Source organism: Rutilus rutilus (assembly GCF_951802725.1).
Source record: "Rutilus rutilus genome assembly, chromosome: 3".
In the NCBI taxonomy this organism is placed as follows: Eukaryota; Metazoa; Chordata; class Actinopteri; order Cypriniformes; family Leuciscidae; genus Rutilus; species Rutilus rutilus.
The window spans coordinates 34,317,858-34,345,567 of record NC_140211.1 but is presented as its reverse complement, the minus strand read 5'-3'; the positions used below and the strand labels follow the sequence as shown (position 1 = coordinate 34,345,567).

The 27,710-nt window shown below is 39.7% G+C and overlaps 1 protein-coding gene across 4 annotated transcripts in view; it reads left to right on the top strand.

Annotated features, from left to right (window-relative positions):
• The first annotated feature begins 9,158 nt into the window (after positions 1–9,158).
• mtss1lb (MTSS I-BAR domain containing 2b) overlaps positions 9,159–27,710 on the top strand; it is a 66,306-nt gene continuing 47,754 nt past the window's right edge. The window contains exons 1-3 of one of the 4 annotated variants that reach the window (XM_084403926.1): positions 9,159–9,672; positions 26,267–26,328; positions 26,439–26,512. In XM_084403926.1, the coding sequence (XP_084260052.1) occupies positions 9,589–9,672; positions 26,267–26,328; positions 26,439–26,512 (220 nt within the window). In that variant the 5' untranslated portion in view covers positions 9,159–9,588. The remainder of the gene's footprint in view (positions 9,673–26,266; positions 26,329–26,438; positions 26,513–27,710) is intronic. The other 3 variants (XM_084403927.1, XM_084403925.1, XM_084403924.1) reach the window with 3 other exon arrangements.

Here is a 27,710-nt window from a genome sequence, read left to right as displayed (position 1 = left end):
CTTTGGGTTCGGGCCGAATACCGAGCCCGGAGCCTCTCCTCGGACAGCACGTCAAATATGCATTTATTCTATCTGACTTATTTGTAAGTGTGAACTCGTGAAGTCTCAATTCTCCAGCGGCAGTCATCTTTGTTGTTAACGAATTCAACCCAAGCGCTTGTTGGTGATGTAGATGATTACGTTGCTCATCTGTCCATCATCGTATAAAGCCCGCCCTGACAATTTGATTGGTCCGAACAATTTTTGTTCGGGCATAATAGCTCCTCAACGGATCGAGTCCAGACCGAACTTCCCGACCTAAAAATGTTGTGGGCGGGGCTAAGTTCGGCTGGCATCCAGGCTAGTCATTTACGATGATTTGAGACAAATATAATGTAAATTTAATATAAAACTATGTAAATGGCGCACTGTGTCGCGGCAGGATTTTGAACAAGGTCCTGAGCCGTTGCTGGGCGCCGCGGACAGACGCCGAATGGCACCGCCGGTGTGTGTACACCATAGACTGTAAAAAAATATGGACGTAGTGTCCGTGATGTCACCTGTAGGTTTTTGAAGACCGTTTTTGAAGCCTAAAGTGGGCGTGGCCGACCGTCGCCATCTTGGTAGCACGTCACTCCAGAATTTAATTATTTTTACAGTCAGACAATTAGCTTAGGTAACGTGACGGCTAACAAACAGCAGACAAATGGCTAATGATGACTAATGACCACTGCAGCGGGAATCCACCTGTCACTCAAAAGTGGACACCCTTAAAGGGGTCATATAATGGTACATGCACTTTTACAAGTTGATTGTACTGAAATGTGTGTTGGCAGTGCCTGTACACAACCATCATAAAATGATAAAAATCCATCCAGTGTTTTTTTTTAAATCTTCTTATGTTTTCCCCCATCTCAAATCAAGCCGTTCGATTTTGTGACGTCACAAAATCGACGCCCCTCCCACGATTGTTGATTGACAGCAGCGTTTCAACACAGACCCGCCCTCGCTCGTGAGCGAGCTGTCAATCATAGTCCGCGCGGACCGGCGCGGCCATTGTTGATACGCTGGAGCACTGTCTATGAGCAGAATGGCGTCTAAGCGATTGTGGTGTTCTGTTCTTGGGTGTAATAATGAACACAGCAGTGATGTTCCTAAATCCGAACCGCTGAAGACGCAGTGGCTGAGTTTGTTTTCGAAGGGAATATTCCCCACGATCAACGTCAATGCTTTTATGTTTGCGCGAATCATTTCACACACCAGACTGCTTTACAAACGAGGTCAGTATAAAGCTGGTTTTGCTAAGAAGCTGCTCCTGAAAAAAGGATCGGTACCAACTACTCGTGTTCCTGCTGCACCTCCAGAAGAAGAAGTGAGTGTAACGTTTTATTAACCTTTATATTAATCTTTGCAAATCGCTTGCTGCACGCTTCACAATGAATGCGGCTGTTTACACTCAGGGTACATTACGGCATGTTTTCTATGTACGACGTTCTCAGTATAGTTCATAATCCCACGTTTATAATGAACAACGCGTTATGGTTATTGTGTTATTGTGTTAACAAACGGTGTACGCACGGAACAGAGGGGCCGGGGTGAGCAAAGCTCATTATCATTTAAAGACACATGCACTTAAACGGCGTGCTGAAAACAGAGCTGTTTTTGACCAGGTAAAATGAGTGTTTTCTTACAATACTAATGAGAATTTTTAATTAAAGTATATTACAAACTTTTAATTTAGACCCTAAAGAATCATATTAGCTTGTACAAAAATGGCATTATATGACCCCTTTAATTATGCAGAACTTTAAGGCTTAATATAATTTAAACGCATGAGTTATAAAAAAATTCACCCCCCTCACAGTTGTCATGAAGGGAAAAATAAGCTATATAGACCAAAGCCTCTTTTTGCCACCAGGCTGTTTTTTTTTCTGCTGTAAAGTTGGGTATTTTAACATGGGGGAGATACAGATTTGACTCACTTCTGCACCCAGCCTCAAGCGGCCAGTCAATGAATTGCCGTTGAATTCACTTCCGTGTTGGTTTCAAGAGAGAGACCGGGAGGTTTCCGCTTGGTGTACACTCATAGAGAATGATGTGTTCAACCATGTCTTACCAGGTGTGTGAGCCGGCAACATCTCTAGTTCCTGTGGACATATTTGTGGAATATGAGGGGATGGGGTGGAACCCTACCCCTTCAACTATAGTGGATAAAGATGCATTGGACTCTGAACTCTTGGTTGATTTTGAGACTGATTCTATCCTGCTTGTTTTGTCACGTTACACTGAGCCTGTTTCGTCACCTAACACTGAGTTACTGAAATATGTGTTCCTGCCCTGCCTCCCACTCCCAACTACACTGCCTGTTCTGAGTCTACTGAGAGATTTATGTGTACATTGTCTGCCTGTTCTGAGTCAATAAAGAAGATCGTTCCTGAGATATTTGTCTGTCCTGTATTTACCTAGAGATTTTTTGGTGAAACCCCTGTCTGCACTGCCCTGTACTTTAGACCACCCCTCAGCCCTTCGTCTCCTGATCAGTTTATCATGAATACGACTCAGTTTGAGCGTTTGCCAGTCCAGCCCTGCAGTGTCGACCCACTAGCCCCATCCAAAACCTCCGTGCCAGGCACCCCACCTCAGCTCCTCACCCCCTCTGCTCCACCTGGGACAATTGTCCTTACGACTACACCAGGGTTCCTCATCCCTCAAGCTCTGCCTTGGTCAGTCGTCGCTCTGCCATCGCCATGGTCTTACAGGACTTTGTCAGTGACTTGTTCTGGCCTCTGGCTTCACCTCAGTCCTCGGGCACACCGGCTCCGCCTCAGTCTCCCGGCACCCTGGTTTCACCTTGACCGCTCGTCACATCGGGTCTTCGGCTCCCCCTGGGTCTCCACCACCATCGGCTTTGTCTCAGTAAGTTGTCCCCCTGGTTCCACCGGTCAAGCCTCCACCATCTTGGTCCCCCTGGTTCCACCACTCCCTCCCTCGACTCTGCCATGGGCTTATGTCATAGGATTCCGGCTGGGTATTCCACTCTGCTTAATTTTTTTTAGGTTTCTTTGATGAATTAAAAGTGCATCAAATAATTTTTTGATCAGTTTAATGCATCCTTGCTGAAAAGTAGTAATGTATTTTGTTTTGTTTTTTAATCACACTGACCCCAAACTGTAGTGTAATAAAAAATTAAATTAATAATAAATAAATAAAACGTTTTTTATTATACTAAATTTGAACATCACCAAATAGAGCCACTCCAAAATAACACAAAGTATATGGATATTGCTAGGGGTGAAACGATACCCTCATGTCACGATTCAATACGTCACAATACTGAACTCACGATACGATATAATTGCGATACTCCAAGACATATGATAAAAGGTTAATTAGATATTACATTATATAAATGGATATTCTTGGACTTGGTGCTGGAAACCCAAAGCACAGGACAACAATAACACCAGCATAAAAACATTCATGGTTCTGCATACTGCAGGCTGCTCAGATTTACCAATGTTCAGAAGTATTGACCTCCACAATCTCCATGATAAGGTTTGTGAAATTTTATTGAAATGTCAAATGGTATAAGAGAGTAATGCCAGGGGGTGGGTGCCACCCTTGCCTCGGCACATTGGATGGACCTCATTGTGGATTTCATTGTGGATATTATGAAGTGTGCCTCTTTTTTTTCTTTTTTTTTTTAAGTCTTTGTAAGACACCATTTTCTTGTTGTATACATCCTCATTTATGGTTGCAAAATGAATGTAAGCAGGACATTTCCCTACATACACAGTCACACAAGAATGTGGTGGTGTGTCTGATGGTTTGAATGTATATGAGCTGTTACAAAAATGTAGTTTCTAGTTATTGTCAGTACTTTAGTACATTCCAGTAGTTTTGATTGGGTAGACTAGCTGTCAATCAGTTGAGGCCTTAATGTTGCCCCTCCCCTAGTTTGCCAGAAGGTTGTGCTCGTGTTGCTGCTTCAAAGCAGTAAAAAAAAAAAAAGACAATTTAAAATTCTGACAATACATATCAGCAACATATGTAGCCATGGCCAAATTGTAATTAGTGTCAGTATGGTCAACTTCTACATTCTTCTTTTCATGTATGCCACAAAAATGTGTAATAAGGGTTTTGTGTTCTCGTTAGGGAAGTATTATGTGCTTACTCATTCAAAAATGCTGTTTCTTGAGTAAATTAGCTAAGAATGAAGGCACTCTGAAGGGTATGTTTTCAGATAAACTGTTGCCAGAGCATCTTTATTTTGTTCTTATGAGGTTTGCAGTGCATCCAAAGGGTGAGAAACACAAAAAAAGCCCAAGTCTCTGAATTCTATGTTTTTGAGGACCGACATGCTAGATTTGTTACCAGAAACCCAAGGGTCTAATGATCCTTATTCAAGAGACCTCACAGTTACCCACAACACCACGCTTCACGGAAATCTCCATCTGCCACTGCGCTGAGATGTGGCCTTTCAGAAAGCTCATATAAACCAAAATAGATTAAATGTATATGGAGAGATGGATGATGGAAAACACAATTATGCTGCATTTAGTGGTCTGCACAGCGAAATGAAAGAAGCCTTTATTTCTTAAGTCTGTGAAGATGTCTGATAGTTTGATGTGTACATATGATGATTCACATGGATGTAACAGTATGTCCATAAAGATGCTAAAGACTGACGTCAAACTTCCCAGAGGGGCATTGCTGGTCAAATCTCCTGTGGAAAATCATCTATTTAGTCAGAGGAGTGCGATAGACTTCAAACATAAGAAAAAGAGCTGTGGGCGGTTCTGTACTGTCTAGCAGAGCTAAGGAGAGGATAGAGAGAGGAAAAGGGGGAGGGGGTATGTAGCGAGAGTGGGTTGTATGACTCATTCTGACCTAGTTTATGGGCTAAGATGGGTAAGTAAGGGATAATGCAGAAACGTGATAATGAAATATTTTTTTGGTCTCCAACATTTAAATCAAAGAATAGTCTTAACAGAACCACAAAACCTATTAATTTGGGAGGAAACTGAACCAGTTTGCTCTGGGCACTTTAGTTTGCTTTCTGATGTCCAGTTAGGCAGTCAAATAGCTGATATGCAGTCTTACAGCTCTAGAGTTTCTCACTGTTTTTAACACTCTGCTTACCAATGTTAGTTTGAGTTAGTCTGTGTTTTCGTAGTGGGGATTTTTCATTGACTTTCTGCAGGTTGCATCGATACACCGGAAGGTGGTGACAAGTGACTGTCTTAATGAGTGGATCCTTGAATCATTTAGTCAACTGATTTGTTCAAAATAGTACACTGAGGTACGAAAACAAATCTGTAGTTGTGTCCGAAGTTCCATATTGCCTGAGAGGTACAACATTTAAATAAGAACTGTTAAAACAATATGTTCTATTCACCTTATTTTTAACGGAAATACGGACGCAGCCAGTTGACGGTATTTTGTGCGAGACTTCCGGTCAGGCACTTCCGGTCACTGGCGAGCTCACCGTAGCGGTTAATCAAACAAGTATTCATAACAACTAACTCATCGTTATGGCTTCAAGGAAGACCGGGATTGTTTGTGCAGTTAGAGGTTGTCATAATAACTGGTACAAAAGAAAGATTTACTTGGCGTTTCTGTTGCGTGGCGTTTTCTATATCTCTGCACACCAGAAACGTGTCTGACGCGGCGCTGCTGCTGCTTGGTGACATATGATAAGCCTCATTGGTGATATATTCGACATATGGGGAGAGAGTTGTGGAAGGCCTATGTTAAACATAAATATATAGCAGCAAAGACAACGTCGGCAGTATTGACGCAAAATAGGTTGTCCACTTAATTCACATCTTTACATTTTATTAGTATGCTTTGCGTGGTTTCGCACCTTGGAATGCTTATTTGTGTGTGTGTGTGTGTGTGTGTGTGTGTGTGTGTGCAGTTTTGAGACAGTCCCTTAATTTGCTTGGCGAATGTCTAACGAATGTCCAACATAAAACCTACTTTACCGCACCCTTCGCCTGTGGTTAAAAGCTTTACATTTGAAGAAACCACCGAAACGACCGTATGTTTGTTCTTTTCATTTCGTGAACACAAGACCGACAGAAGACCACCCGATACCAGAAAAGTGGCTGGGCTATGAAGTCTCAATAAAAAACTCTAAGGAGAAACAAAATCATAGTAACCCCTGTATAAAATCTAGTCATCATGGTGTTTATTTTGTATGATTTACAATTATTTATAGCCATCTACTTATTGCTGTCCTGTGCTTTGGTTGCATTCTGATGGCATTATTAATACATTTGACATGACAAAAATACCTCCATAGATATATTAGTCCAGCGCTGGCTCGGCCGTGTTTAGGGCGGTGCTGAAGGCGCCGGCGAAGTTGGCACTCTGCCAGCTAGATGCATGAGTGTTTTCAACCAGGTCCGGTACCCGAACTGGGTGAGGCGGGGCTTTAGATCTTTGTTGTATTCATCTGTTACGTTATGTGTAACATTTTTCTGTCAATTCTGCATAATCCTTTGCGATTGATATCGTTAGTTAGCCCAGGGAAGCGAGGAAACGGAAGTGCCGCACAAAAACCGGATACTGGACCCATGTTTACTTCCGCGTTCGAAAAATAAGGTGAATAGTATGGTAGTACTATATAGTATTTGAATAATTCATTCAAAATCACTGATTCAGGAACGAAAATTGCAAAGCTTCTACTTTTACTTTGGAACTATTTCAGTTTACAGTGCAAAAGGTAATATTGTGTCTAAAATGTAAGTTACTCAGTATTACTTGTTTATTGAACCGTTGTATAAAAGCAAGATCCCACTCGCAGTCTTGCTGTTGGGTCTCAATATAAACATTCTAAACGAACATAAGAGGAGTACTATATAATAAGCATTCAATCACTTTTGTCAGTTAGTGTTTATCTAAGATCAGACTCAACAAAAAGAGTGCCATGTGCCATGTCACACCTGATAGTCATTAGATTCTTGCTTTATATCCACACATGCTGGTTTATTTTTGGGGAAAGTATCTAGTTCCTTGTTGCCTTAAACCTTGATAACAGTGCCCCCATGAATTGTCATAAAGCAAGATTTCAAATGTAAACAGTTCATTGTGAGTGGAAAAGAGAGCAAAAGATGAATTGTCACGATGCCCTGTGGTCGTGCCCAAGTTGTTTGTGGTGGAGCCTAATAAACCCTTGTGACTGGCTTGTGTACAAAATAACATTGGTGCTGTGAAGGTAATGCATCATTGAGCAAGTATGGGATGTTGCATACATATTAAATTATACCATAACACTGAAGAAGTGATTGACCTGTATTTGGGAGACTGCATAAAAGACCCTCAAAAAATTAGACAGTGGTTTTCTTTGGCATTGAAATTTTGAAACCTTTCCCAGAAATAGTTTGAAGAAATGAATTCGTTTTTTTTTTCCTTGTTATTCTCTCTCCATTTAAAGTATTAATAGTGTAAAGACCCAAGGAATCGGGATTTGGAGGAGGGTTTATGTTCCGCTTGAAATGAATCTGATGTAAGGTACTTGGAATTTGGTTATATTAAATCTTTGTGTTAACTCTTTGTGGAAGAAAAATAACAGTTGGGATTTGGAATGCATCTGTAGGGTGCAGCAGAAGGTAAAATATTATGCAATGTAGTGCTATGGACAATTATCAATATTTTAAAATAGAGGTAATTATTTTCACCAACTGTAAACTACTTTTCTCTCAGGTAAAATTCTAATTCACACTCTGTAGATCTCTGGAGATTTGCATCATCGCTAACTTGCATATAAAACAAGTTCCAACAACCACAGCAGCACTGCTGAGTCCCTGAACATCATTTGGTGCCAAGTACGTGTTCGTGGACAGTAGATCTCAGATATGTGAATGTGAAGATACTAAATTCTAAACACTTAAAAACTTTCTGAAAAAATATGAAAGGAAATGTGGAAGATATGGTAATATATGTATTTTAATAACTGGGGATGAAGGATGGCTGAAGCAGGTGGTTTGGCATGGTTGTTGGCAGGACAATTTGATGCTGATGCAGGCAGTCTAGCTGTCTTGCTGAGTAATGTATGAAATGGAGGGGAACCTTGTTATAGGCACAGACAGTGAAGATCAGCAGACACTGGGTGAGAGAGTGCAAAAGAGAAAAAGTTTTAGAGTGAGGGACATTTACATTTGTCCAGGCAGATCTTTTCTGACTAAAGTGACTTACAATAATGCAAAGTGGCAATAAACAGACAGTCAATACACAGAACTGATTATGTCTCTCTGTCCGTATAGCCAATACGCATTGGCAGGCCATGAACAGTGCCTTGACTTATTTCTAGCAAACAGCAGAGCAGATCAGAGGTGTAACGTGAGAAAATTCCCAAAGGAGTTAAGAGGGAGAGGCCCTTAACCTGGTATTTCTGTAAATATGACACCCGGTTTTGGAGGCAAAGGCCACTCGCTGTGACCTTGCTTTTGAACCTTTGCGAGAGTGCTTCATCCTCCCCCTTCCACTGTGACGAGAACGAGATGATTTATTTTTTTCTTTTTATTACAGCATTAAGACATAATCATTAAATCTTACTTCAGCTTCATTATCATTTATCAGGGCATTAATGAAGTCACTGAATATGCAGATTGAATCCCACCCTTTATGTCCAAACTGAGATGGTTTTCATTTAAGGAATAGTTCACTAAAAAATGGAAGTTCTGTCATGATTTACTCACCCTCATGCTGTTTCAAACCTGTATTTCATTCTTTCTTCGGTGGAATATAAAAGGATATTATATTTCCATATTATGGAAGTCAATGATTACCAAAACTTTGATTTGTCATACTCAACTTGGATACTCAACTGGATCTATTATACACACAATATGCAACATGACAGGACGTGAAATATTTGAAATATGAAATATTTAATATATAATAATTGTATATATCCTAATTAGACATTATTAATAATTCATTATCTTCCAGAATTTTAATAGCATTTTTTTTAGGCCTGTAGTAGCCTATATAGCCTAATCCTTAGGAAATGTCTGTCTTTCAGAGTTTCATATTCAGACTGTACAGAAGGAATGACACGCTTTGGTCTGTATGTTGTGTCCCATCTCTCCTCCCTTCGGCCTCCATGTGACAAGAGAAACTGTTCTGCCCAATACGATTCGCATAGATCGAGTTACTGGCCCTGCCGCGCTGCGCCGCTGCTGCTCAGTTCACTCACTCACTCACCAGTCTCAGCCGGGCGGGTGGCGCACCGATGCACCGCTCCACACACACTCTCCGCTTCTCACATCCATTCAGCTCGATTAAGCCTCGTTGTCCGAAGATGACCGTGACTATTACGGGGCCATCCACGAGCCTAACCTCCTCCAACCGCGGAGAGTAGATCCGGAGCCGAGGAGAGAGAGAGTTAACCCCACATCTCTCTCGTCTCTCCCCATCATCTGCCTCAATCCTCTGGGCAGCAAAACCGACAGCTTCTGCTGAAATCTAGCTCTCACCCACAAACACTCTCCTGCTTTTAGCTCTCAAGACGCGTCTCTTCGGGATATTGTGGAAGTAATTCAACACCAGGAATTTTTTTTTTTTTTTTTTTTTTTTTTTTTTGCTCTGTATTCGCTGAAGATGGATAATATAAACGTGGAGTCTGTGGAGAAGGAGTGCGGGGCTCTTGGTGGATTATTCCAGGCGATTGTCAATGATATGAAGGTGAGAGGTTTGACACGACGCTTTAAACACATGAAACCGTAAATTCTTCATGAGCGTGACCAGCATGCAGATGGTGAAAATCTGAAACCTGTTATCACGAAAGTGACTTTGAGCAAATAAACATAATGCAATATACAATCGCCTATTTATGTTAGACCAAAATGACAGGGGGAACTACTGTATGACATTCACTATCCTTAAAGAAGACAGATAGATAGATAGATGCAGACATACATACACGCACGCACGCATAGTTTACATACAGGCATGTTGTGTATCGTTCAGCTCGATACATTTTTCCTTAATGCCGGTTCGGCTGATGTAGAGAGGAAATGGAGGGGGTTTCACTCACACAATGGGAAACAGACTCAACTGCTGCTGATTAAGCATATGTGGCCGCGCGCCATTCCGTGTCACACACCGTGAGATATGTTGCGTCTTGCGTTCCGTCATATCATTGGGTCTAGTAGCGTAAAAGAGCGACCGCGCTCGCGTGAAAGCACCGTATCGATCTTTTGTCGGGGTTCATATTTTAACCACAGCGTGAAAAGCACACACAATCGTTCTAATGTATGCTGACCGGTTTTTGGGGACTCGTTTCCATGCAATAGCCTATATTCTGACGTTCTGGCAATAACACAGTCGATGAGACCCAATAGCGACCACATGACTTCTCTCTTGACGCTTTCAACCTGCTTGTTAATTTCACAGTGTTTTACTGTATTGACAAAAATACGTGATTTTCTTTAGATCTAACAGCTTTAAACAGCACACCCACCCCATCTGCATCTGATCTCTGCTCTCCTTACACAGATATTATCTTCTCATTCATAATTTAACTCTTACTTTGCCAGCATGCTCATGGTCCCATTTGCTTCCATGCTGTTAAATGGGGGATTGCAAAATATGGGTCAGCTATCATGCCTGTCTGTGTATATGTCTGTCTATTGAGCAGACAGTGGCATTGGTACAGTGGGTCGATGATGTTTGCCTCAGAGCCCCTCATTTCGGTGTCTGGCACAGTTCAGTAGTGAACAAGTGCTAAAGATCCAGATCCAGGCTTCACCTTTAAGATGTAGGTTGATTCAGATGCTGCGCTGTTCCTGGTCTCGCTCAAGCTCGCTCTGTGATTGGACCTTGTTGCCGCGTGGATCCAATGCAGACATGCTGTTTGACCTCGCCAGTCTCTCATGTTGCTATATTGAGATGGGGAAAAGCAGGGAAGTACTGTATGGCGGAGTTGTTAAAGTTGAAGAATTTTATGTTGGTTACTCAAAGAAAGTGCAGACATTTCATTCAGTAATGAAACAAAAATGAAGAGAGCCTTGTTCAAGAGCCAAGATTTGGAAAATCTACCACTGTCTTCTCTCTGCTTCTGCCTTTGCGTGTCTTTGTTAGTGGGTTGTGGGCAGCCTGTGGCTATGCCAGCTCACTTGTCATATGTGTCTCATCACCAGAATGTCAGCTGGATCGTCCTTGTTTCATCTCTGAGGTCCTGACAGTACTGGAATAAATACGAGGCCCCAATTCCCCACCTGAATCAATGAAGTATAGATTCAGCTCACTGTTCTACTAGTGCTCTTCTTCACCCAGAAGATCTGCAGGAAACTAGCATGTGGAGAAAATGTCACTGTATGTGAAAGATTACTGTTTCCTGTCAAATAGGAGCAGAAAGGAATAATATGCCATACAAGGCTCTATTAGGAATGCGAATGTTGTTTCTAATTTAAAATCAGCATCAGTTTGATTTCGATGCATAGCTGTACATGTGTGTTTTTGTGTCTGGCTCTTGGGGGGACACTGTTGTAAAAGGGTTGTTATGATGAGTATGGCTCTGGATCATGGGGGGAGGATGATCGGATTTGAAGGGAGGGGGATGGAGAAATGAGATGGAAGGGGTTGAGGAGTGGAGTGGGCTGTCATATTTAGACCCACATTCTTACCCCCCTTCTTTAGGTGAAAGGGCCCTAAGCAAGCGAGAGGGACACCAGCATTAGACGTGATGATGACACAAGCACACAGTTGTCTGTTTGCCAGCTGGACCTGTTGTATATCACTGCTGTTTACATTCGCGTGCCTCACACAGAGTTGTGCATACCAGCCTAGAGTAGAGACGCTCATATAGACTCACACACTTGGTCTAGATCTCATTCTGCCCGGCTACTGAATGTGAACTATGCCTTCAGTAATCCTTTGACTGTTTGCCTGGAAATGGACCTGAAATCATGCATAAAGGGCTGTTTCTTTGGTTTCTGGCACTTTTAAATTCCAGACGTTGATTTTTAGTAAAACTACATTTAAATGTAAATAAAACTAAACTAAATTTACTTTTAGATTTGATTTCGATCTTTTCTTTTAGTTATATAATATCACATTAAAACCAACTTGGCTCTGTTCTTACTGTTGTTCCAGAGCCAAACTTTCAATCTTAAAATATGAAAACCCATCATAAAAATATGAATTATCACTTTGTATTAATTGTCAGTAAGGAAAATACTTGAGATGAAATGTGGCACGTTTCACTTTTCACAGCAGAAATGTTTTGTTGAGCCAAATTTTGTCAAATTGTGCAAATAATGTGAACATTTCATGTAATTTTAATTTAAGTATAATTGAATGTGTATTTAAGAGACATAGGGTGCCAGCTATGAAAATAGTTAGCCCTCTTATTTAAAAAAAGTAAAAAGTAATTTTCATCACTGTCATTTCTACACCAGAATGCTAATAGAATTTGAGATGTGGCAGAAATGGCACTGCAGTGGGAATTTCAATGATTAACTTTCAGAAATAAATGAGAAAAAAGAAACACAAAGCTCCTGTGATGCATGTGTTGGACATTATTAGTGGACAAATAAAACAAACTATAGAGTCTAATGTCGCTTACTGATAACCAAATTTAGGTTAACCAACATCATTGTCTTATTCACTTTTGCAGAGCAGTTCAGTATGAGTGAGTATGACAGACAAAAACTATTTGTCTGTATTAAGGCCCGTTCACATAAGGTGATAACGATAATGGTAACTATAACTATGAATAAACAGGGAAGTCAACACCACAACTATAACAATGACAAGGAACAATATTGTTGGAATCAGTGATTTTTCCTGCTGATGAATGATAAAAACACTGACAGGCCATCAGAATCCACCACACTTTAACAAGCTTGAGCATTTAAACCTGCAGATGACATAACTGCAGTATATGCTTATAATCGACAGAATGTTATCATGCTTTGGTGTATATGCTAATATAGTTATCATTATAGTTATCATTCTGGGTGTGAACTGGCCTTTACTGCTTTATTCAAACAATGAGGCTGAGAATCGTCATGACCACTCAACTCATGTCCACTCATTGTTTATTTTTTAATGGGAAAGCCCTGAGACAACAGGTTTGCGCCATCTAAATGAGCATGTGTTTTCACTGTCCCCTTGTTAAGCTTGTTAAAGATGAATCAACTTGTTTTGGATGGAGGAGTGTTCTTGGCAATTTCCCAGGAATACTCAGTGCGTCTTTGTTTGGACTGTCAAACTCATCTCATCTCTTACAGTATGTCTGCTGACATGAGGAAAATCTCCCAAAGAGTGATGATTATGGGTAAGCACTGAAATATGTGTCAAATGAACATTTTACTACTCAGGTTCAAAGCGGGGATCTTTGATGTTGGGAATACTGTTATATGAGCCCAGTGGCCTCTTGGTAGGGCATCAGATTTTAGAGCTGAGGATTGTGGGTTTGAGCCCCATCTGGGTTGCCTTTTAAGCTCAGCTGATCCTGCAGCTGAATATGTATCAAACTGCATTTCATTTTAAAGCTCTATCTTTCACACATGGTGCAGCCTAATGGCAAAGGATCAGGGGTGTTAACAGAGGGTTTTAAATGCAGTGGCAATTAAGGGACAGGAGAGGCACATATACCCAGACTGAACGAATGAATGAATTAATGAATGAATGAATGAGTGAACGAAAGATGGAAGAAAATCATCTCTATTTCTGACAAATCACAAGTGTGTGTGTGTGTGTGTGTAATGCGATCTGGGAAAACCCGTCGGATGTCGCGCTGGTACGTTTTCAGTAGGCTAAGGTCTAAAAATAGGTCGAATGACAGTTTTTTTTGTCAAAATTGGGTTTTCATTAAATTATTATTATATAACATCTTGTCTATCATATCTGAATATATCTTGGCAAAATTCACTAGTTTAGTGCAGAAATAGCGATTTATAGTGGCAAGCTGAAAAGACTGTGTCTTTCTCTTTAAGAACACGCAAAAAAAAAAAAGGTGCAAAAAAATCGCCCACAGCATCTCCTTCTCTTAACATTACAAAGACAGTTCACCTATCAAAATAAACCACATTACATCTAGAATAAAGGTATATCAATGCGCATTTCCCGCCAGTCTTGTGTAAACTACAACGGCAGGCAAGTGTTTTTTTTTATTATTATTTTTTTTATCCAACGTCGTGATTATCGTGAGATGCGGAGCGGAGCACGAGAACAACGGAGTCTGAAGTAGCTGGTCGCTTAAAAGTTCTTGCTCGCCTCTCAATCATCCATTTCAAAACAGTTTTCACAGAAATTATTTTGAGTTCGTAAGCTTTTGAATGATACCTAATCTATGATGATCACTAAAATATGTGATATGAAAAAAGGCAATTAAAAAAGAGCGCCAATCGTCCCGCTAGCAGGACGTGACAGTTAATTAAACCTGTTTACCTCAAAATTCCGTTCCTGAAAATCATAGCGATCAGCCGATTTATGATAACCATAACTTTTGTTACCGACAAACGATGAATAGAGAGAGAGAGAGAGAGAGAGAGAGAGAGAGAGAGAGAGAGAGAGAGAGAGAGAGAGAGAGTATGTGTGTGTGTTAAATTAAAAAAATATATATATTTGCTTAGCTTTTATTTTTTACAAGAGGATCATCATACTTGGTCCTTGGTGTTAAAAAATCAGTTTTAACCTATATGGTTTTAACGGAAAGTACTGCTAAGTGAATTTCATAGACTTACTTGTTTCTCACTAGCTCTAGCCAGAGCTATAGACATTGTTGTGCACAAGGGCACCTGTTCTTTCAGCTTGATGACAACCCTGTCGTTAAAGTTGCACCATTTCTCTGACTGGTAGTCAATCACAGTAACCTCCCTTCCTTTTAAATTACATACATCAGGATATACAACATCTAGTATATCTGAGTGGTTTCTGTCATATAGCTTTCAATCAGACTAAGTAGGCTACCCTTATTGAACTTGAGGCAGGAAAACAAGAACATATTTGAGTTGGGTTGGTGGGTTGTCTTAGAAAGAGATAGGAAATATATGTTTATATACACTCAAATCAGTCTCTGTCTGTGCCTAACTGCTCTCATCCTTATGTTGGTATGTTCTGTTATTATCAGGAAACTGAAAAGAATGGAAATTACTGGTGGTTGCGTATTAGAGAAGGATTCAAATTGGAAGGAAAGGGAAATGAAAATGAGCAGTTCAAGAAAAGACACATTTATATTAGAGAAAGAGAGACGGGGAGAGAAAAGAAGAGCTTGCATAGCGCTCATGTTAAGTGATTTCCATTATTCATTAGGGCATGGCTTCAGGCGGCTGTGGTAAATGTCAGAAATAGAGATGATTTTCTTCCATCTTTCGTTCGTTCATTCATTCGTCCGTTCGTTCGCACCAAATACTTTTGTGTACTGTATTGAGTGCTTTGAACACACTGGCACTTTCTGTCCTCTGCCCACAAAGGCACAAAGCCAATCAGTGCCGCTTCAAAGAAGCCCAGCGGAAGCAGAACAGCCAATCACATTTCATGGCTTCCACTAGCCCCTTGATGTCTGTTCTCCGAATACGTGCATTCCTCCATTCCCCCATTCATCCCTTTATCTGCTCGTTGTAGAAGTGGAGGAGGTGAGAGAAGAGATTGTTTTATTAAGAGCATATCAAGAGTGTCAGAGGTTCTATCACATACCCATCATTAGTTATAGCTGAGGAAGAAAGAAATCAAATGGAGCAAATCTTCTCATCTTTTTAGGCCCCTATATCTAATAAAACATCCATAATTTGTTTGTATTACTATGTTAGAATAAGTAAGCTTTTTTACTCATAATTTATGAAGCATACAATCTCACTATTTAATTTGACAGCTGCTTGTCTGCCAGTGTAATTCAAGTTTGATGATTTTCCAAAGAGTCTTTAAGAAACATGATGCACAACTGGCACTCTTTTAATATCATTTCATTTTGTGTAAATTTTTAACCCCATAAACATTAATAATACAAACTTTGCAGTGTAACATTAATCTGTTAGATTAATTTGTATCAGCGAGATAATTTAAATAACATTGATAGTGGGGAACAGTATTATAGATGCTTGAATATAGAAATATTCATCATCTACATTTAAGCTCCACAACTCACATACCGGTAGTGCTAATGAAAACATTAACAACGATTTCAGTAGGGCTGTACTGTCCTAGTCGATTAGTCGATTAGTTGGTCGATACGTTCTGGTTCGACCAAAATTCTGATTGGTCGATTTTCTGCCGCGTTTATTTAATCAGTTTTGCCGCGCTGAGGCGCGCTCATTTCATCAGGTGGAAAGCACTAACTGCTAATGGGGGTGTTTTCAGAATACCCTTGTTTCACTGTAACAGTCTGTCTTCAAAACACCCCCCTTGTTTTCACCTTTTTTGGATTAGTCCAACCCAAGAGAGAGCGTCGAGCGTAGAAGGTTTGATGCTGAATATTATTTATTTAATTGTGAGAGCGTTTAATAGTCAGTCCTCTTCTAACATGTCAACAACAAAGAAATCGACAGTGTGGCAGCATTTTGTTAAAATTGATAACAGGAAAAAGGTCGAATGCAAAGTTTGCAAGAAACAGTTTTCCACAGCTTGACGACAAACATGACATATCATCTACTGTAAAAGTGGTAAGCTCACTTGTCTGCGTTAACTTGCCCTGTCTGTTTTGAGTAAGCTATGAACATATCAGAATTTGCATATTTCAATGTTTTAGTGTGATAACCTAACTTTTTTTTATTTTATTTGGAGCCTAATACGCAATTGCGCTGTGCTGTTGGTTGTGTTAGTTTTGAGCCTAGGATGCTTTATTTTTCAGTTATGCACTTTATTTCGTTTCTGCTCTTGATCTGGTTTGTTTAATAAATATTCTTTTTTTATTAAAGTGGACGTGCCTTTTGTGTTTATTAAGAGTAAAAGCTTTAAGTTAATAGTCTATTCGTGTCTCAGCTGTGAAGCTAACGTTAAGCTCATCAGCCTCGCTCGGTGCGAGGACATGCACGGTGAAATGATAGTGTCTGACTAATAATAACTTATTATTATAACATATGACAAAAATAATTGTCTAAATTATGTTGCATATTCCTCAACAGTTCTTGTGATGATATCACTAGTTGACAACATAGTACTATTTTCGGAAATCATAAGCTATGATATTGCGCAGGTGCACGTGATGCAGCGCTGTCAGAGCTGACAGACTCAAGTGTCAGACTCATTTCAGTGCAAAATAATTAGGTCAAAAACGATTTAATATACTGCAAATAGCCTACTAGTTGTTTATGTTTATTTATAATTCATTTAGGCGGACAACAAGGCTACCAAGTACTGCGCACAGTGCACATCTAATTAATTTAACGTTTTTTTTCCTAACGTCATTTTTAGTCGATTTTAGTCGATTTTTAGTCGAAAATTTCAGGACTTCAGTCGACCAAGATTTTCTTTGGTTGAGTACAGCCCTAGATTTCAGAGGCCCTCTTAAGAACTTTTTAATGAACTACTGATCAGGGACCAGTCCTCATGGATCACTTGTTACCGTCATATGAGCCTTCCCAGTATGAATCTCTGATTTAATTAACCTGTTAACTGTAATTTTTGTAATTTGTGAATGCTTTGAAATACAGACCTAAGGTTGGTGTCTTCCATAGAAGCCACTCAGCAGATTATTGCAGATGTTAAATGACTTCAAAAAAAGCACAACATAATTTTAACTCTAAAAATGCTAGACAATTAAAGCCACATGTCTAACTAAGTTGGGGTCCAATTTTGACGTTGATTTCACAAAAATTGAGCCCGCAAAACAGATTTTAAGTACCCTTTCCACGGTGTCCATATCACAAGATGAACTTTGAGTGTTTAAGCTTTCAAATGATACCTAATTTATGATTATTACTAAAATATGTGATTGGGAAAAAGGCAATAAAAAAGCATGCCTAGTGTCCCTCTACCGGGACACTGACAGTTAACAGGTCGAGTAATATGTCTCTACTTTTTAGACTTTGAAGCCCTCAACAATTTCTCACTGTTGTAAGATGTCATTAGCTATGTTTCCATCTAAAGTTGCACATTTAACTTATGCGCAAAATTGGAATATTGCATAAAACATTTGCAAATAAAGCATTGTCTCCATCCCATGTGTTCAAGAGAACAAAATCATCACTTCCTGGGAAATTGGCACAATATATCTGTAATAAAAATTTAAGTTGCTGCAATTGGGAAGCCACCATGGCTCTTTTATCCTACATCATAGGCCTACATATACATAAAAAATGTATCCACCTCAATTGAGCTCATACGTTTTTTAAGCATTTTTTTTTTTTTATATATATTTACTTTATTAATAATTGATAATTTGTTACATTTATATAGCGCTTTTCTGGGTATACTCAAATCGCTTTACATGGAAAGGGGGAATCTCCTCAACCACCACCAATGTGCAGCATCCACTTGGATGATGCGACGGCAGCCATACTGCGCCAGAACGCCCACCACACACCAGCTGACTGGTGGAGAGGAGACAGTGATGAAGCCAGTCAGTATATGGGGATGATTAGGAGGCAATTATGGACAGAGGCCAAGGGGCAAATTTGGCCAGGATGCCGGGGTTACACCCCTACTCTTTTTCGAATTTCGGGATTCTTAATGACCACAGAGAGTTAGGACCTATTTCATTCATAAAAAAATATATAACATTATAACACATTTATTCCTCTGCCAAGCAATGTAGTTCCAAAGAGGTTGCCAAGCAACACATGCAGCAACAAAGAATCACAAACGGCAGTTGCGCAGTAATACTAATGTAATGCGGTCACAGGTGTATGTTTGTTGAGTAATTTACAACGGCTTCGAACGCGGCTCAACCAATCAGAATCAAGGACCGGAACTATCTGTTTTATAATCTTGCGTTACCAATGCAAGGACTGAAGCTTTTGTAATACATTCCAAAGAGCAGCGGTTGTCAGCCCTACAGTGGAAATGGAACCATATCCGTACCGGCTGGCCCGGATCGGTATGGAATGGAACTGTTAAGCAAAGACAACGTTTTGGCCCGACCGTGGAAAAGCGGCTATACAGAACAATTATACTAATACTTGGACATAGTAAGAAAAGGCTGACAATAGAATTCAGTTTCAAAAGTGATACTCTAGATAAGTGTATGAATTATGAAATAAAAAATCCATTATTGTTTAATGGCTCGGGCCTTTGTTTGAGCATTTGAATTGATTCAGTTGTAGAAACAGAATTAGTCTAATGCAGCTCTGCCTTTGTCTTCCGCAATCACTAGCGAAAGCAGTGGGGAAGAAAAGAGAAATGAAGGCAGCTGCAGTGAGCTATTCATTTTAGGATCATAAATGAAAATGAGTCATTTGAACTTTGACAGAATGTGTCTTTAAGATCTGAGGCAGTGGCTCCTCGTGGGATTCCATTAGCAAGAATAATGCCAGAGAGGGCTTCCTTTGTTAAGCCAGATCAATAGCAGCAAAATCAGTCTTCTCTGGTGATTTCATAGACATCTATGGAGCTAGACTGTCTCTTTTAGTTGCATATGTCACTTTTATAGGAATTACATAGCAGACATACTGTACTTCTGAAGTTTCGGAATCATTTGCTTAAGGATCATTGACAATGATGGAGCTCAAATTGAGCAAGGAGTATTTCTCTGAACAAGTTGCGCTGACCTTTACAAGCGCCATCATCATAATCAATTGAATGTAATCCTCCTCACATTATCAAGGCACATGGTTTGTTTGCCCTGTACACCTCTACAACAGAACCTGGGATAATGGCTGACAGAAAGTATTTGAGGCCAATGAGAGTAAAAAATGCAGTGGCTGATCAATACATGTGTTCATGTGTGCGTCTGCGGTTGATACACCATGTGATTCTCAGAGATTTTTAATCATGTTGATTTAATTAAAGTATCTCTGGACCTGGGCTACATTTCTCAAAAGCATTGTGAGCTAAGTTGATTGTAGAGACCATTGGTGGGTGGCTTTTGGGAAACGCATTCCTGGTCCAGAGATAATTAAATCAACATTATTAAGCACAATCATGGTGGTTTGGGATGTGTGACATTCTTTTTTTCCCCCAGATCTGTTAAATTGTTCAAAATACTTTAAATTTAATTCATACTACTCTTATTTGACAAAAATGTTCATTTTTCAATTTTATACAGTTAGGTACATGGCACATGCATTCAGGTTTATTTATTTATTTTTAGATTTTTCTCTTAATTGTCATTGACCCACATCCAGCAGCTGCCTGCTATGGTAATGTTGGCAGATTTAGTAGTATCACTATATTGTGCTGTTGCTTACGGAATGCATGAAATGGCTTTAGCTTTTATCATCGGCCAGAATTCGGGCTGTTTTTTGGCCTTATTAAAATTCACCTTTAGTGCCGTTTTTTTCCACTCGGTTTGGTAAAACAGAAAATAGCCTGCTTCCTTTACAGGGCTCATCTGAGCATGTTTTATCTAAAATGGTGGGGAGAGGTACTTACCCAATTGTTTGTGGATCACTTGGCAAGTCCAGAAAGAGACTGAATAAAGACAGGGATAGAAAGATGTGAAATGACTTTAGTAAAAATGAGCCAGCTAACAGTATTTGCATAATTGGACACAGTGCTGCCCTGCTATTGGATTAGCCTATGAATATGCTAATGTCTGGAGATGGATGAGGGGGGTGGGTCTTGTGCCTTATCACTCTCCCACAAGCCCCCGAAGATGATGAACCTCTGTCCCGTGCTGCAGATTAGAGCACTTCAAACAGTGCAGGGGTCCCCTCTGGAGTAACGTGTTCAGATTTCAGAGCAAATTAGCAGACATCAAACAAGCAGGACGAGATGCTGGATCAAAGGAGAGACGCTCACAATCTTTGTCAGCGTACCAGCCGCTTTTGTAGTGTCACCAGTGACTGGGCCCTTCTGCGCTCATCCACTGTCCTCTGCGCTGTACTGTTCTTTCTTTTTCTTTCTTTCTTTCTTTCTTTCTTCTAAAGGTCCTTGCACGCTGAGTCCGAAATTCAAAGAATAAATACGACCTCACGTTGTGTCAATCACGTTTACACACTGCCTCTGAAACTTTCGTCCGTAAAAAAAAAATTGGATCGGATTAAATTTTCTGCATTTTTCGCATCCGTAGCAAGCATTTTGAGAGGTGTTTTGACAATTCAGAGCTACCGTACAAGCGAACACTAAAATCCAGAACTGTTCAGGATCAATTGGTTCACGGAAATTGTGGTCTTTTTTTTTATATGTGGCTCCAGTATCGCTAGCAAAGCATCAAACTGAGCCTCTGACATCCTGAAGTAAACTTTGAATCGCTCGGGATAATCCCACAGCTCCTTGATAAGGAGGTGGAACTCTCCTTCCTCTCTACGCAATCTCAGGATTGGATGGACCCAATATTTCCTCTTTTTTTCCTCTTTTGTAAGAAGAGAGAGGACAACAAAATCATCCACCCTGCTTGAAGACTCCATTTTTAATTGTTTTGCAAGTTTTTTTCACAACGGATTCATTAATACGCATGGGACTCAGTGCATACAACCAGTACTTTTGGGGCTAATTCAGAGGTCCTCAGAGAAATATTATCTTGTCTGAATAGAAATATCTGCTATTGTGGAATATTATTTATTAATTCTACTTTTCATTTATTTTCACCTTCATCACATAGCCTACCGTAACTAAAGCTAAAAAATGTCTACCGCTTACAGTGCATGTCGGAACCAAAATGGCCATATCTGAATTCAGAGGCTTACTCTGCACTAGTATACACAGTGATATGAACAGTATCACACGTTAGTTTTACCATATCAAGTCCTCATACTTGGTAGTGCATGCAAAGTGCATTTGCTTTTTTTTTGCATCTTCTTGACATTTTGACAACATGAGCCAAACTCTTTCAGCTACAACTACAGTGTTTAGGGGCTTTCGCACTGGAGGAACCTTTTCATAGTTCCTAGATCTATTGGTGGAAGTACCCGGATTTTGGCGTGTTCGCGCCGCAGGAACTAGGAACGATTTTAGTTCTAGGAACTCCTTTTGGAGGAACTAATTTAGCTCCTACTTCAGAGGGTCTAAACCAGCACTATAGGAACTACCAGTGATGTTAGTGTACGCTGATTGGCCGAACGCACGCCAAACACCAGTACCCATCATTTAAAAAAAAAGCTATGTACACACACAGATTATAGCCTATATACTCTACTCCACAAACTAACTCTGCGAACATGGAAAACAGTGATAGATGGGCCTCTTAACCTTTACGCTAAGGAGAAAATCCAACACAACTTTGAGGGAACCAAGCAAAACATGATTATGTATTTCAGCTCAGTCAGCAAAACTGGACATCAACCACACGGCATACGCTAATACCTTTTCATATACTGTCTACTTTCTATGTATAACAGTTCTATCTAATAACGTATTAGACAGGACTGTTAGACAGATCGTAAACTAATGAACACGGAGAATGCGAGCACTATGTGCTCACTGCTCAGGCTCTGGCTGGCGTTCTCAGCGCCGTCAAAATAAAAGTCACAACAACGAGCGCGGCTTATGTCATTTCAGAGTTCCAACTGACGGTGAGAATGCAACCAGGAAAATGTTCCTAAGGGTACCATTAGTTCTCGGGGAACCACCCTGGTGGCTAGTTCCTAGAACTAAGTTCCTAGAACTACCCGATGCGAAAGCCCCTTTTAAAAGCGGGTCAAAGTAGACATAGGTTCTTATTGGAAGGAAGACTGGAGTTACTGATGACTCGTTTCAGGCAGTTCAGATTCGCTACTTTCTTTTGAGAGACAAGAACTCCATTTATTGTGGTCTTTGAAACTTTGCACACCTTTTACATTCACAAAGTGTGTATAACAGACTACATGAAAGGTAATGTTTGTAAAAGGATAATAGGGGCACTTTAAAAAGTAAATTAAATGAATAAAGAGCGATAGATTTTGCCCGATTCAGTGGATGAAATGACAAATGTCCTGAATTTTGAATAGTAAGCCAGATGTCATCTATGAAACAAATCCGTTCTGAACAGTGCTCTAGGCTATTTTGCTCCAGTCCCCATGTGTCAGTCTCTTTTCTCTTTATCTTAAAATTGTTCTCTCTTTTTTTGACTGTGGGGCAAGGTGAGACATGGCACAGGGGTTATTTGGGTAATGTGTGGGTGTATGAGGAAGGGGAGGGGTCTTCTTCCAGTTGCTGAGCACAATCTTGACCTCCAGCTATGCTCTGAAGTGCGGCTAATTTCACCCCTTGACACACAGCGGTCTGAATCTGCCCTGCTCAAAGCCCAACTGAACTCAGCGGTCTTAAGATGCTAACAAAGACAGCTGTGGCCAGGGGCGGTTTATGGAGATACTTTCAAAGGAGCTGGAAGTGGAGATGCAACAATGATAGTGAGATCACAAACTAACTTGCTGATGAGTCATGCTGATTGATAATAGTAGAAGATTCTTGGGTTTAATATCTCAAAAACATACTTAACATTGAAGTAACGAGGTGATACTTAATAATAAATGTTGCTAATAATTTGAGAGTTGATGTCCTCCATGAAAATAAAAACATACTAAATTTCACATGCTTATATTCTACACTCCTGTTTACATGATACTCCAAAATCACACTGTAAAAACACTGTAAAAAGTAACCTGCAATTGTTACTTTAAAGAACTATTTCTACCTTGTCTTTCCACTAAATTTAGTTTTGTTGGTGTAACCTACCATATTTAGGTTGATTCAGTAATGTTGCATAAGACTTTTAAAGGTGCTGTTTGTAACTTGTTCACTCTACTAAAGCATAAAATACCACAATATGTTTGCAGATATTTAGGAAACATGCTGAGGTCACATACTTGTCTCTCTGAAAAACACTTCTACAGCCAGTTATTTTACTTTGAAATGTGCGTTCCGTGTTGGAATGTCTGTTTTTGTTTTGGTCTGTGTGATCTCGCCCACTGCCAGTTCACCCAATAGTATATCGACACCCCGGGATGCCAGATGGCAGGAAACACAGCGTTTTGCAGCCAGCAAACAGACTGGGTCAGAGATTGCAGATTCTGCCCAACCTAAAATGCCTCGGTATCCATCTAAAAATCTCAAAAAATAAATAGAAATAAATCATATAAATCAACTCATCAACTTACGTAATAAATTATTACGTTACTTACGTAACTTACGTGTAAGTCTCCTCGGCTTTCATTGTCAATTGCGCTTGTTCCTGTTGCGTGTCCTCAAACTGGCAACCCGTGTGAGCGTCGAGGCGGGGGAAACAACGATATAAGCAACTGATGCTTCACGATCTCCGATATTTTGAATTTGGACTGCAGTACCTATTTCAACCACTAGCTGCCATTCTTACAGACTGCACCTTTAATTTGAATACAGTTCATTTAAAGCGATAGTTCACTTTGAAATTAATTTTTGATATGTTTTAGCTTACCTCAAGGGCATCCAAGATGTAGGTGTCTTTGTTTCCGCAGTAGTTTCAATTTTGATATTTTTAGGTCCAACCGTTCTTGTCTGTCAGTCATATAATGCAGGTCTATGGTCATTGTCTCAAAACACAAGCACAGAGTCCAAATTAAAACAATTCCCCATCGTCCAAATGAAACAATTCCCCATCATAAGTACACATTGATGGCCTAAGACACGAAACGAGCGGTTTGTGTGAGAAAACGAACAGTATTTATATCGTTGTTATCTCTTGAAAACAGCACACGTCCAAATGATCTGACGGCGCGGGCGGGTATAGATATACACTAGATGTCGCCTTCGCTACTGCAGTTCATTGGAACGAAACCGTAGCCAAGGCGACATCTATGTATATATCTATACCCGCCCGCGCCGTCAGATCATTTGGACGTGTGCTGTTTTCAAGAGATAACAACGATGCATTATATGACTGACAGACAAGAACGGTTTGACCTAAAAATATCAAAATTGAAACTACTGCGGAAACAAAGACACCTACATCTTGGATGCCCTTGAGGTAAGCTAAAACATCAAAAATTAATTTCAAAGTGAACTATCCCTTTAAATGGTAGCATATTTTTTAGGTTACCGCTTTTTTAAGTAATTATATCATTTTAAGTAGTTATATCATGCCCAAAAACATGCCATATACCATGTTTTGTTATTGTGATGTTGCAAAATTTATCTTGCTGTCTTGCTATATTAAAATTAATTTCAAGAAGACAGTTCAAGAAAGAAATTTAATATAAGAAAAAATCAGTTAGAATCAAAATTGACTTAATAATATAAATAGTGGGAGAGAGTTTCATAGTATACTGTTCTAGAAGGCTATTTTGACCGTTTTTGAAGCAAGATCATTATTGAAGTGATTTCAAGAGAGAAAAACACCATTACAGCTCAGGATGACAGTCACAAGATTGTGTGTACTAGTCGACATGCTTGTTAGTTTCTGCTCGGTTACTGTGATATTGCATTTAGCCTGTGGCCTGTTGTAAAGCAGACTTCACACAGAATACTTCGTCTGCTGCGTTTCCGTGGCAACTAGGCAGAGATGTACATGGCTCGTCCCCTTATCATCAGGCGACACGTGTCTCCTGTTCCTGCCCCAGGACAAAACACATCCTTGCAAATTATCATATCCATATAGATACACACACATTATATATGTAAAGGCCCGCATGACTACAGTGTTTTATCTATATCTAACGTCCTGCTGCAATTCATACACAGACTTCATTAAATATATTCACCTTTATTTTGTACACATACTGATTTTTTTCACACATTTGCTATTAGGATTATCAAAAGTGACAATAAAGACATTTATAAAGTTACAAAAGGTGTTTTATTTCAAATAAAGGCTGTTCTCTCTATTTGTCAAAGAATTCTGGGAAAAAAATTATCACAGTTTTCCACAAAAATATTAAGCAGCACAACTGTTTTCAAACCTTATTATAACAATAAATGTTTCTTGAGCACGAGATCAACATAATTATTAGAATTATTTCTGAAGGATCATGTGACACTGAAGACTGGTGTAATGATGCTAAAAATACAGCTTTGCCATCAGAGGAATGGATTGCATTTTAAAATCTATATTTTATAATTCTTATTGTATTTTGTGTAAATACCTGCAGCCTTGTTGAGCGTAATATATTTCTTTAAAAAAACATGAACAAATCTTACCGACCCCGAACTTTTGAATGTTAATGTACGAACAATGCGCTGAACTTGAAAAACTGAAATTACACATTTACTGCCTTGTACATTGAACGCATATTTACACAAAGGACGCACTCATAACCCGCCTTGTGTCTTTGTTATTTTGCAGTGTTCATATCCTGTCTGGGAAGACTTCAGTGCCAAGGCCACCAAGCTGCACTCTCAACTCCGGTAAGTTCAGTCTCCGGCTCACATCCGCACCTGTCATGTGAAGAAGGTTTTATTGAATGCTAAGAAAAGACAACGTCATCAATTTATCCCATTGGTTTTGTGCTTTTCAGAACCACTGTGCTAGCAGCAGTGGCCTTTCTGGATGCCTTTCAGAAGGTGGCGGACATGGCAACCAACACAAGAGGTATAGGCACAATTACGGATGTGTGAGAGTGTGTGTGTGTGTGTGTGCGATTTCTGTCCAACTATGTGTGTGCGATTTCTGTATGTATATCCCATTATGAGGGTTATGCATAGCAGAAAACACGACTGGAGAGAGAGATACTGAGTGTCCAAAACAAAGGATTATAGAAGGCACAGAGCCAGACTCTCTAGATTTAATGCTCCTGTTTGGCTGATGAAGTATGTGAGGATGTATTTGTGTCAATGTTCGTATTTGTGTGCATGTAAGACAAAAGCTGAACTAACTTTATCAGCAAATGATTAAACACAGTTGCATTATTCATCTTTATCTCTGGTGAGTTTTGAACAGTATTTTCACATGGCAGAAATAAACAGATGACTATATTGGATAAATGAGAGGGAAGAAAGACGTGGCTCATAGCTGTAGAGAGTGCTTTTGGTTATTTACGGCGTGATGCTTTATTAATGATTTGACAGAGTCGAGATCTTCAAGGGGAATCAACTGATGAAAAAGTTGTTTGGAAATAAACCACAAGCCTCATTATGATTATATTATTGTTTTGGGCTTTTTTCTCTTGGTTGGGGGATTTTCTCATTTCATCTTGTCTCGTGGCTTGCCTGAGGTAAAGACTGTGTTTGAAGGAGTATGATGATCTGAGTTATTATGGTTGCGTGTGGGCATGTTGTGTTTTTAATGAGCTGACGGAGGGAGCCTTCCCGTATGCCTTATAAAGGCAACAAGGATCGCATCCAATCCCACTTGTGACACTAGCTTCAGATGGAGGCTGTTGAGGTGCAAAAGGAAAGTGAGTGACAACAATAAACAAAAGGAGCATTAAATAGTCAGAGGAACAAGGCTAAAAGAAAGTGAGGCATTTTATTACAAACATTTTTGCAGATAAATGCCCTTTTGTCTCATGCAGTCTTCAAAAATGTGCATTTTTCTCAAGCTTTCATATACTCCAAAATTCAAACCCACAAATCTGTGTATTATTTTCCAATAATATTAACTACTCGTCTTGAATAAATGGATTTTGTTGTTTTTCTTTATGCTTAAACCTAAATATATTATTTTATATCTTATATTTGGCCAACTCTCATGTTCACTGTTGAGTAACTCACTGCTCTTACCAGAATGAGAAGGACAGATGCCAGTAATTTACAGATTGTATAACTTATTGATGACAGTATAGTTTTGT